General features: G+C 38.6%; 2 protein-coding genes and 1 long non-coding RNA gene across 3 annotated transcripts; 1 reads left to right on the top strand and 2 right to left on the bottom strand.

Annotated features, from left to right (window-relative positions):
• Positions 1 to 2,080: 2,080 nt before the first annotated feature.
• Positions 2,081 to 7,598, bottom strand: LOC116160605 (52 kDa repressor of the inhibitor of the protein kinase-like). The gene is made up of 3 exons (XM_031473847.1): positions 7,380 to 7,598; positions 4,315 to 4,446; positions 2,081 to 4,264 (listed from the first exon to the last, which is right to left on the bottom strand). The coding sequence occupies exons 1-3, from the start codon at positions 7,596 to 7,598 to the stop codon at positions 2,081 to 2,083; spliced, it is 2,535 nt and encodes an 844-aa protein (XP_031329707.1).
• Positions 7,599 to 7,979: 381 nt separating this feature from the next.
• On the bottom strand, positions 7,980 to 8,936 carry LOC116159161. The gene is made up of 3 exons (XR_004142898.1): positions 8,535 to 8,936; positions 8,402 to 8,470; positions 7,980 to 8,339 (listed from the first exon to the last, which is right to left on the bottom strand). It is a non-coding gene; the product is annotated as an uncharacterized LOC116159161 (long non-coding RNA).
• A 2,392-nt stretch (positions 8,937 to 11,328) lies between these two features.
• On the top strand, positions 11,329 to 12,428 carry LOC116159589. The gene is made up of 2 exons (XM_031472600.1): positions 11,329 to 11,692; positions 11,741 to 12,428. Exons 1-2 carry the CDS (start codon positions 11,596 to 11,598, stop codon positions 12,418 to 12,420), a joined length of 777 nt encoding a protein of 258 aa, XP_031328460.1. The 5' UTR covers positions 11,329 to 11,595; the 3' UTR covers positions 12,421 to 12,428.
• The last annotated feature ends 1 nt before the right edge of the window (position 12,429 follows it).

Raw genomic sequence — 12,429 nt, 5'->3', positions numbered from 1 at the left:
ACTATTTGGAAGAAAATTGCATAACTCCAATGAAAAAGCCAATTGTATTGTATTCGGACGGATGTGGTTACCAGAATCGTAACAATGTCTTGGCCAACGCTTTACTCAATTTTGCAATGAAACACGAAACTTTTATTTTTCAAAAATACTTAGAACCAGGTCACACCCAAATGGAGTGTGACTCTGTACATAGTGTGATAGAAAGACGTCTTAAGCACAAAGAAATTCATTTACCAAGTGACTATGTGACAATATCAAAAGAAGCTCGAAAAACCCCCACGCCATATAAAACTAAAATGCTGGAGTACTCATTTTTTAAGGATTATTCCGCTTCCAAATTTTTGCGATACACTTCTTTAAGACCAGGTCGTAAGACTTCTGACCCTGTGATTAATGATATTAAGTGCATTAGGTATAATCCACAAGGAACCATAGATATTAAACTGGATTATGGCCAAGATTTATTTAATGAGCTTCCTTGCAGGCCAAAATGTATGCCTCCTATTATGAACTATCCTCAGTTACTGCAGGGACCTTCTAAAATTGCTTTGGATAAATGGAACCACCTTCAAGAACTTAAACTCGTTCTGCCAAAAGACACACATGCTTTCTACGATAATATTTTACATGAATAATTCTCCTCGCCAATTTATTTTTTTTAGTGATTATGAAACTTGCAGCTAGTTTTAGTTTATTTTATTCATGTTTATGTTTACATTAAAGTATTGTTTTAAAGTTTATTACCATGTATTAATTTTCCCTTGAGAAACCTACGTTTTGGGTATCATTTTTCTACAAAAATTTCTGTATAAGCTTGCTAAATTCAAAAAATTGTATACTTAATTAGATACTGCATTCTCCTATGAGAACAAATTTCTGTAGCAAAAACTCCTATCTGTAAAAACATGAATAGCAATACCTCACAAGTTATATAAAAATAACACCGGGTAAGATTGTGGCGTTTTTATTAAATTTAGTATAATATAATAAACATTAAAGAATAACTACTTCACATTGTTGAAAAATACCATCTCTCTACAAAATTGACAAGTTTTTTTTGTCTCCTGTAAAACGTCTCTTAACCAACATAGGAGGTATTGCCAGGTCACCCGCGATAATTTTGTTTGTTCTGCTAGCTGCTAAGCAAGTTTTCGAGGGTCTCTTGGTGTAAGACCGAACAGGCGATTTTCCATATCTTCAATAAAAGTAACCAACTTTAATTCTTGTTCAGGCGTAAAGTGTCCCATTCTAGTCCAGGCGTCAAGAGATATTTTTGCTGAAAAAATTCCTAGGGAAGATTTTTTTTTCGTCAATCGCTTCTGTTTGTATTTTAAGTTAATTTTTTTGTAATTAGTGGACTGAAGGACCATAAGATATATTTTTTTTTTGGTTAAATGATAATTTCCGCCCGAACCATACAAATACTTAAATAAAAGTTGGGCACGTACCTGGAGCTGATGGGGGCCCCCAAAGATTGGTTTGGTTTTTCACTTTTTAAATTGATAAATGCACGTGAAACTAGTGCATACTTGACTCTACTCGTTCGCACATAGTTACGTCTTCGCTCGCCCTTCTCTATTCATTTTTAAGCGTTTTCGCGAATCCGCCCGAGTGCCCGATTGTACTTGTATGATTTGAATTTATAGCGCGCCGGAACAACTGAGGTTTAAACAGCTTCGTTTTACGTCATGAACTTCAAAAAATTCGGCCCGGAAGTATATTTTTTTCCAGCTTGACCAAAAAATCGGACCATTTCGTGTTTTATTGCAAAATAACTCAATAAATATCGTTTTTACGTAGAGTGACTCCATCTGGTCGTTTTCCATCGTCGCGTGACAAACCTACAGGCTGCATAATTGAACAACCCTTAATTGATGCAAGAGCTCTCAGAATGATGTGATTCAGCTCTGTGTCTTCCCTTGCTAGATAATCAGCTTAAACCGTGATTCCCATTTTCCTCTACAACCAGTGGCGTCGGAAGACAGAATTCCAGGGAGGGGCAACGTCATCAAAATAAGGAAATTAATAAAAATGATTTTATTTATACATTTATTCGTAGGGTATCGGTATACACTGCAGCCTATGCATATTTATCAGAGAAGGCAAACATCAAATTCCTTGGAGTTTGAGCAAATATATCCAAGACACTTTGACAAAATTGATCAATATCAACTTTCACCTTCTCTCGATGGACGCTTAACATACATAATCCGTCAAGTCGTTGTGTAGTCATTGTCGACCTTAGCCACGTCTTCACTCTCCTTAACGTACTAAAACTTCTCTCGACAGTACACGTTGTAGGTGGAAGGGTCATAAAAATAATGATCCCTTTAGCTACAGCGGGAAAAAATTCAGTTTCCGCCAAAGCGTCATGCAGTGTCATATCTGCAGGAATTGTCTTGCTCTTCCAATAATGTAGCCACGTATCAGTCTCTTCGCAATGGTTTTCTATTCCGTAAAATTGTTCAGCAGATTTCAGCTGAGCCATAAGGTGTGATTGTTCGGTGCTTGTAACAAATTTTGGATGTAGTAAACTCAAAGCAAACGCTGGTGTGTTGGTCTCCTCGAATAGGCTCGTTATTGAAGAAATAATAGAGTCCAAATATGGTACGTAAAGGATCTTACGAAAGTATTCTTCCGGAGCGTTTGTACCTAATGCCGGGTTCGATCTATGTTTCTGTCGCTGAACAATGCGCGGCATTTCCATTTGTTTGCCGATTTTATTTCCTATTTCCGTAGCTTCCTGATAAATGTTTGCAAAGTAGGTTTCATGATCACTTCTGTGTTTTTTAAGGGTTTCTTCAATAATACCTATGTGGTTTTTTACATCTAAGAGATTGATGTTGATGCCTTGAAGGGTATTAACCACAGGTTCTAGTTTAGAACTGTATTTTGCTATTATGACCATAGCAACAATAAAATTGGACTGACAAGCCGCCAGATATAGTTGGTGAGCTTTTGAGCGTGTAGCTGCATTATATTCTGCATTTGTAGCAAGATCTTCAAGGGCATGAATTATGTTGATAAAGTTCTCGTAGAAGATTCGGATAGATTTATATTTTGCGGACCACCTAGTTTCACACAACAGAGGCAAATTTGCGACTAATCTTCTTCGTAAAACACTTTCTCGAAAAAATTTCACGATTTCCTTTATGCTGGAACAACAGTTTTGAATTTCCCGAACCGCACATAAGTCATTAATAACCAAATTTAGTCGATGTGACGCACAATGGAAAAAGTTTGCTTTAGGGTGTTTCATTTTAATTCTTTGCTGTACACCTGTTTCTTTTCCAGCCATGGTTGCACATCCATCAAAACCAAGCCCTACAAGTTTGTCCATGTCCAATCCACAATCAGCAAGTACCTTTAAAATTGCATGACTAATTGCGTCAGCATCAAGTTTTTCTAGTTGTTGGAATCCTAAAAATTCTTCTTTAATGTTGTAGTTTGAGTCGACGTACCTAATGCCGATTGACAACTGCTCTTTTCCTGATATGTCAGCCGTTTCGACGGCCAAAATAGAAAAACCATAACCTTTATTAACTTCATCGACGATTTGTTTTCGTAGTACTTGACCACAGATGCCTATTAGTTCATTTTGGACTTGAACCGACGTATACTTTGCATTACCGGGGCAGTATTCTAAATGTTGTTGCAGTACACGATCTCCTGCATGTATTCTGAATTTCAGCAAGTCTACAAAATTTCCACTGCTCGATTCTTTTCCACGAAGAGCAAGATCATGCGTCCCACAAAATACGATTGTAGAAATTATGGGTAAGAGTTTTTCTCGATTATCTTTAACCTGTTTTGCCATTGAGCTGTCAATTTGCTGTACGATGTCCATTTGCGTTCCATATTTTACAGATTTGAAATTGGCTGCCATTACACTCGATTCTTTGTGCCACTGTGATGATACATGATTTCGCGCACATTCGTGCATGTCTTTGAATTTACGAAAAGGCGAAACGACGAATGCACCCATAACACCTCTTTTTAATGAAGGCTTAAACAGAACGCATGTTTTGCAAAGAGCTCCTTTCAAATATGGAGAGTAAACCAGCCAGGGGTATTTGTCTAACCACTCCGCTTTGAATATTCGCTTACATCCCACACTATCAGCGTCCAACTTAAAATTATAGTTTTTACTTGGTATAAAGCAATCGACCAATAACTTTAATTTGACATCATCTTTAACTCCTGTCTTATCGTTATCCTTATCTACATACAATCCTAAATCTAACTCGCTGGTAACAGACGAAGACTGAGGAGATACTTCGGATGCTGCACTAGGAGTTGAACGAGAAAGCTCACCTGGGTCATTAGAGATAGTTTGTACAGCATGAACGGGAGTTTCGTGCACGATAGAGGAGTTTGAATTTTCATTTGTTGACTGCAGTCTTGACCTTTTGAAATAACTGCGGATATCCATGGCACGGGGCACCGCTGAATAGTGAATACTGAACGCAGAACGCTGAACGCACAACTCAGTTTAACACTAATCTAATGCCTACTAAGCGTAATGTTGAAAATATAACCGACGCGACGCCGACGTACAATGAAAATGTACAGTAAATATTGAATTTAGGCAGTTTCACACACACAAAGTTTGAGCCAAGATTTTCGGCATTAGTAGTAGTTATGTAGTACTAAAACAAAACGCTAGACTAGAATTGTAAAACTGAAGGGCGTGCACTCGTGAGTCACGAGTGACTCATGCAGTGTTGACTGTTGTCTTAGGAAGTGGGGAATTTTTGCACATAAAATGCTTTATTTTAAAAAAATATCGCACATCGTAAATTACATTTATCTAGGTTATGTTATAGGTATTATAACAAAGAAATTAGAAACTTCTTTATTTTGAATGTTACGCTTACGAATTACGAAACGAAAAGATACAAAGAGTGCCGGTGCCGACTGCCGTGGCAGGGCGCGGGCACTTTAGATATACGATTATAAGAACACGTGCGTTGCGCTGGCCGCTGTTTACATTTTGTTAACTGTATGACTCACGGGCGGCCGGGCCGGGCGCAATTCGTTTGTTTTGCTTCCATTAAATCTGTATCTAATTTTTGTTTTTCCTGTTTTCCATAAAAATTATATGGGCTATGATGTGGCATGTGCATAATGTAGATAATTAAGATTATGATTCAATTACCCATTAGCGTATTTTTTTCAGTTGTACTTGTACCGATAGAATTGTCAATTGTACTAGCTTTTCTAGCTCTTGCACTGCGGGTCCGGGTTGTCTTCCAGGGGGGGGCCGTTGCCCCTCCCTGCCCCTAATATGTGTTTGTTGTAACGGGCCTTTGTTCAATAATTCAATAAATAATAGGTACGTAAATATTTCATTTAAAGTTATACCGTGAATGTTTGTGGCAGGTAAACTAATGATGTGATTCTGTAGGGAAATGTTACGGTTTAGCAGTCTGTTAACGGTTGAAATAATAGAATGTTATAACTTTGCTATTCTATAACTAGAAATACGCTCTATTACGTTAAACTTTGGTGAAACATGACTGCAAAATAACAGTTCTGTTAACAGGCTCCGAAGATTAGCTGTTATATCCCGCGAGAGGATGTAACGATTATATTTTGAGGTTATAAAATGTCTAACTGACATTCTGGTTAGCATTTTCGCGAGCGAAACAGTTCATTTCCTTCATTGAAAGTTCGAAATTATCCGGGTTACGATGAACAATAATCTGAATGTGGTACCAATGTTTGTGTACATTCTTTTAGAGGAACATGAAAGAAGAAACCAAATGAGGTTATGAGAGGGGTACGAGATACACAAAACCTATTTGAAGTGTTATCAGATCGTGAATTTGTAAAAACATTTCGCTACAGCAACGAATTAGCAAGAGAGCTGATACCCTGGAACCTAATTTAAATGTAACCAGAAGAAGTGCTATTCCGCCATATCTGAAAGTGCTGGTAGCGCTACAATTTTTGGAACACGGGGCATACCAACATGGTCTTGGATGAACATCGATCACTGCAATGTATCGGTAGAGTTATTTCCACAGTATGCACCTTGATAACCGAACTATTAATGCCAAATTGGATCAAGTTTCCTACGACGTTACAGGAGAAAGCAAGCACCAAAGAAGGCTTTTTATCAACGTTTTGGTTTTCGAGGTGTTTTAGGGTGCATAGATGGTACCCATGTGCAAATAATAAGCCCTCCTGCTATAGATGCTGATCACCCACCTCATGTATATATAAACAGAAAAAGCGTTCCCATTATCAATGTTATGCTTATATGTGATGCCAGTAGTAACATTCTAGCGTGTGATGCACGGTACCCAGGTTCAGTTCACGACTCAGCCATCTGGCGAACGTCAGACGTTAGAAATTATTTCAGAAACGAGTTTCAAAATGGGGACAGACACAGCCGTTTGATAGGTGATAGTGGTTATCCTTTAGAGCCATGACTTTTCACACCTTTTAATGTCGTTCAGGCCGATACACCACAAGCTCGATGCAATGAATTACATAAATCAACGAGAAACGTTATCGAGAGAACCAATGGCATTATTATAGCATTCACTTCACAATTAGTTCTTCACTACCATCCTGCAAAGGCTGCGTACATAATATATGCAGCAGCTGTGCTTCATAATATTGCATTATGGGCAAATTTGGAATTACAGGAGGGCGAAATGGTATTAGATGATGTGGAACATGAACATCAAGACGTGTTGAATAATGAAAATTTGCTACAGTTAGGAAGAAGTTGCCTTCTCAATTTTAACTTTTTCCTCATTGATGAGCATTTTCTTGAGGGCGTGGTCCGTGTCACTTTTATATGCGGCCAGAAGTTCCTCTCCTATTACTTTTATTGACCGATGTTTCGACATGTTGTTTGAATGCTTCCTTTTTCGCGACGCAAAAGGCATTTTTGGCTTTGTTAAGAGACCCGAACCACTACCATCATGTTGATTAACGACCAATAGGTTATCATGCACTTGACGTGTAGAATCATCACCATCCAGATCATCTGTCAAATCCCGTACGCTAATGAGATCGTTGTGATCATCAATCACGATTTCAGCATTTTGGATTACTGTTTATGGGTTGACAATCTCATCATCTACCACTGCTTCTACTTCTTCCTCTGGAGTGTACAGTTGCAGACCTCCCGCAACTTTAACTTTTTTAGAGTCCGTAAGAACAACTCGCCCCCATACATCCAGCAAACGTTCCTCGAGATCGGTCAGTTTTGGCTCTGCTGCAGGCCCCCCCCCGTTCGATTTATGTCATCATTCTTTTTTCGATATTTGGCCCGGGTTGTATTTTTGTAGTTGTTGAATCTCTGTAATAGTAGTACGCAAATGTGTTAAAAGTGAATTTCATGACAGAATAAGGAATTATACCGTTTTCCATTCGTTCACTGATAGTTCCGGGCCTGAATCGCAGAAGTTTAAAGTTGATGCAAGTTTGATCCATTTTGCTTCTATGTAATCATCGGGTTCCAGGGTAGGGTTAATGGTTTTCTTGCGGAACACCACGTCCTCCTCCATTAATCTAATATACTCCAGCAACTGCTCTTCGGAAGTTTTGGTAGGCCTTTTTCTGCTTGATTTCGCCGCCATTTTTCACGAGGTTCGACTGGTCTTTTAAAGATACTAGTAGAACACACACTCACTGAAATTAAAATGAAAAACCGCGACAACTTGGTAAGAAAACGTCAACTGCCATAACGCACCTGTTCATTAGATCGAAAATTACATTTTAAAGCTAATGGTATGAATGTTACGTGACGCTTAACAAAATTTGCTTCAAGTTTAACATTCTCTTAAGTCCATTTTTAACATAATAAAAGTAACACTATGCTACCTCGTTTCTACAGAATAAGACCATAAATTAATTAATATCAATCGCATTAAATAATCCATGTATTTTGTACATAAAACTAGGTACATTATAACATTAGTGTTTTACTTATTAAGTACCTACAATTACAAATGTGAAATTAAATTTAAAAAGAACAATTAGTTATTCTTTAAAAATTGCTTGTAATTTATAATAAATTTCATCTCTCGATGCAGGTTTTCATCTTGAAGCCGTGATGCAGTCAATTCCCGTTCAAAACGCTCCATTTGGAGTTGGGAATTTCTTTGTCTGGCCTGGAAAATTGTCAGCATCTTCTTCAGACACCCCATGGATAACCCTCGCCAGCTCTTGGGGGGTGTAGACGGCTCGTGCCATCAGATGGCGACGGTGGTGGTGGTGGCGCCGCTTCTTGGTCGATGGCTGCTGAAGACGGCGGAGAGACGTTTTTATAAAAATCTCTTAGTAATTGCATATCTTCTCCCCCCCTAGGCAACGGGGCACTGTAACAATAAGAAAAACACAGTATTAAAAATAGATTGTATGTATAATAAAAGTAACTTACTGAAAGTGATTGTTGCCGCCGTTATTTACAGGTAGTGGTAAATTTGGTTGTTGTTGAGCTGGATTATTTCTGTAACGTAACATTAGAATAAGTATTTTCATATAAACCGAGGTACAGTAATGAGTAAACTTACGGAAATTGATGCACCCATCGCGGATTGTGGATGTAAAGCTACCATTTCTGGCGGCTGCGTTTGAGTATTTGACGGTGGTAGCGGCGCAGGAATTATAATATGCTCCAATATTTGTACTGGATACTGGCTGTAAAAACATACCATTTCTGGCGGCTGCTCGTTCCCCTAACTTCGCGTCGGAAGCTTTTAACCGTTCCCAAGCTTTCCGCTCTAAAAGGTGATCTGCTTGATGTCGACCTTCAAAGTCTTGGTTATTCCTATAGCCAATGTCGTGCTCTTTTTACACTGAGCGTCTAGGGGATTTATTCCGGGATCGTCTCGCTTTAGCCTTTTATCTAATTTAGTACCAGGTCCGCAATACTGATAACCAGGAATATGTAGTTCAACTGGAAGTTTGTTTATGAGATTATTAACCAAGCCACTCCCATCCGTACACTTCCGCTTCCGATTCAACATTGTTGAAATGCGGCAAGAAGTGTCCATATTTATAGGAAATCCTCCATCAAATAAAAAAAATGCTCAAATAAAGTACGTTTATTGACATATGTGATACATAAAATAAGTAGGTCGATAGTATAATAATTCCATCATGCAAACTGTATTGTGAGAATTTACGTTAAACCTATAGTTTAACACGTCTTCAATATCGCGATAGATGTTGTCATCGTCGGCCTGACCAAACTCAATTTTACGAAAATGACGGTAGTTAATCACCTGTTCGATAACATCCTGGTAGCAACAGGACAGAGTGTACGATTCCAGTAAATCCAAGCGATAGTTGATTCTATCTTTTAGATTAAACAATTCTTCAACGACGTACTTACTCATCGTGCAATAATGCAGCTTATCACGTTGTATTGTTACGCTCTCCAATATTTTCTCAGTCGTGGTATCCCGCACAAATTTCCTGTTATAATGAATAGTAAAATTTGCGTTAAGCGATTCAGAACTTTTGTCGTGCTCAATATCTTCTTCCTTAACATTGGACCAGTCGATCCAATTTTCGAGCTCTTGAGATCTGAAGAACTTCATCTCGAGATATGTTTGGTGCTTTAGAAGCATTTCCCAATCTTCTTTCCCCATCACTATCGCATTTAATGGAGAGCACGCAATTCGTAAAACTGGTGCCAAATTAAAATGCGTACTGTAGCCAATTTCAATATACTTCTTCGAATTACTTCCACCATCGTAGAGGTCATAGGAATTGATTAAACGTTCATCGGCAGCTTTACTAAGCACATTTTTCGCAAACTGGGTGGTAGAATCATCACTAGTGTCATTGTTGTGTTGTTGTTATGCCGTTTCCAGATTCACGCCGTGAATTCACACCGCGAACAACCTCGAACGTCACGGACCAAACTTTACCTCCACACTTACAATTATTTCACAGTTGACTTCGCGCCACTTTCCTATACTTTCTATAACTAGAAAGTAAGGAGTTAACGCTTATTTTTCAGGAGCGCTATATCAATGCCCATTAAGCGACTAATTCGGAACCACGCATCATTATTTTTATTTTTGTATTATTTTAGTATTTCTAAGGGTGGATGTGCATTTAAATAAGTGACACAATTTCTCTCTCATCAACATAAATGTTAAATTAGTAGTCTTCCCCGCCGTTCCAGCGCTTGTTATAAACACTTCTTCCCGGGACAAGTACTACTTCTGTACTCGAAGTACTCATAAAAGCGCAAAGGAAGGATGCACCTAAAGTTCTCAGAATCGATCAGTATTCGATCGCCATACTTGGTATTGATTAGATCGATACCAATCACTTTATACTTTTCACCGACCTTCATATCCTTGACGTTCTTGAAAGGTTTGCAGTAGGTGCTACTGTTGAGTTGATTAAGATCCATTTTAACTGATTAGCGAACACTATTCGACTGATTCCAGGCACCGTTTCTACCATTATATTTCTACAGCGGTATATGCGTGCGAACCGCCGCATTGGTATGCTTACCTGCACATACCGCAACCGTACCGCTCCCGCGCCCGCATGTCCGCGTCGATTTGCGTAAACCTTCATATTGCTGTCTGATGACCTTGAAATCTAATGCGATAAACCATTACATTGCTGTCTGGTGACCTTGAAATCTGGTGCGATATACGCTTATATTGCGGTCTGGTGACCTTGAAATCTAGTTCGATGAACGATGATTTTCTTCTAAGACGGGACACAATACCTTACAAAATTGCTCTATTTTCCTACTAAAGCGAAATCTATCCAAGGCCTTAGTTTCCCTTTTCGTGCTTCACTATATGCAAATGACCACGCGACCACCACATATCGTCAAATGTGACTTCTTCTTCATCACCATATTATGTATTCACCCAATTAAACCTCGTTCAGTCCGTTCATACGGCAATAAACGCATAATTCATAATTTAAAAAGCGTCTACAGAGCTCAATTCCCAACTTACCCTTGGGCAATGTTTTGACATGGTTCCCTAAAAGTGTCTGGTCCATACACCGCATCATGCTCAGCATCAAATAGTAATACCAATAAGGTTTGATGAAGGCATTTAACAGCCATTCGCCACATATTCCACACTAACCACATTTCAAGCTAGCATCTTCTAATATCTATATTTAAATTGCAAACACGTTTGACCTTGTACACGATCACTCCCTTGTATCGAACCATTCCCCAACATGTTTAACCGCACACCCGTTGTTCTCTCGACACCCTCAGCGCTCAACCGGCACCGCATCGGCACGCATTAAGTTTTGAGTGAAGCAAGATCGATACGACCTTGAAAGTGAGCCAAGATCGGCACCCATTAAGTTTTGGGTGAGCCAAAATCAATATGATCTTGAAGTGATCCAGCATCGGCACGCATTGGGCGCGTTCAGCCGACGCAACAGTTAGTTGAGACTGGTGACTTGTTGTTTCCTCTGAACGCAATTTGTTGGGTTGTGGTGCGGTGCAACCGTTGCTAAACTTTCCCACCAGAAAAATAATACGTTGACTTTTGTAAACGAAGTATTTTAACCTTAATTTTCGACTGTTGCTGTGCATACCGTGATATTTGTACTACTGCTGTTTTTAAAAATACAATGGACACAAATATGAATAATAAGAACTTGAAATCAAAAGTAATTGTTTTGAAGGATTATTTCATAATTAATAATAAATTGGTGGCAAAAAATGCAGGTATTATAGGAGGTATGTTTTATTATAGAAATTAATACTGTTTTTTAGCGACAACTGAAGTGCAATCACCTTCAGTTGAAGAAGAGTTAGGTGAAGGGGAAGGATTACAAACTGAAGTTACCCAAAGTGCAGAGAATATCGACAATGTGTGGGATGGTAGTGCTACTCTGCTATTACTGGACGAGTACGAAAACCACCTCCAAGAGTTTCGTAATCCCAAAATGAATAAGAAGGTGTTCTGGGATAAATTAGCCAAATCATTAAGGGAAAAGGGGCATATCAATGTCGATGGTGCTTCTCTAGACCAAAAATTTAGATATATGAAGAATACTTTTAAAAAAATTAAGGACAATAGCAAAAAGACAGCTACAGGTCGTAGTAGAGTTAATTGGAAATATTTCGATTGGTTTGAACAAATATGTGCATCGGACAAGGCGATCAATCCACCTATGCTAGTATCAACAATTGCGATCGACGATGAAGCAGGTACATCAAATAAGGAAAATGGGGATAACGTTGCAAAAACCCCAAGTTCTTCACGCAGTAGCACTCCTGACTCTCGATCTGGCACTCGTTTGGATACGTTTCGAAAACGCCACTTAATATTAGAAGAAGCACGTTTAGAAGAACTTAAGGCCATTCGTTTAGAAATAGCAGAGAGCAACAAAATAAATAGGGAGAAATTGGACCTACTTAAGCAACATTTGACATGTCATAATAATAATTAAAAAGTACTG

The sequence above is a fragment of the Photinus pyralis genome, unplaced genomic scaffold (genome assembly GCF_008802855.1).
Source record: "Photinus pyralis isolate 1611_PpyrPB1 unplaced genomic scaffold, Ppyr1.3 Ppyr1.4_LG1, whole genome shotgun sequence".
Lineage (NCBI taxonomy): Eukaryota > Metazoa > Arthropoda > Insecta > Coleoptera > Lampyridae > Photinus > Photinus pyralis.
This window is presented reverse-complemented; position numbering and strand designations above follow the sequence as displayed.

Bases quoted from the DNA above. Each gene is read 5' to 3' on its own strand.
- LOC116160605 (XM_031473847.1), bottom strand. From the start codon at position 7,598: ATGGCGGCGAAATCAAGCAGAAAAAGGCCTACCAAAACTTCCGAAGAG. The intron at 4,447-7,379 runs GTATAATTCCTT...TTCACTATTCAG, and splicing joins CAGTGAACGAATGGAAAACG to CGGTGCCCCGTGCCATGGAT. The intron at 4,265-4,314 runs GTGAGCTTTCTC...GTATCTCCTCAG, and splicing joins AACTATCTCTAATGACCCAG to TCTTCGTCTGTTACCAGCGA.
- LOC116159589 (XM_031472600.1), top strand. From the start codon at position 11,596: ATGGACACAAATATGAATAATAAGAACTTGAAATCAAAAGTAATTGTT. The intron at 11,693-11,740 runs GTATTATAGGAG...ACTGTTTTTTAG, and splicing joins ATTGGTGGCAAAAAATGCAG to CGACAACTGAAGTGCAATCA.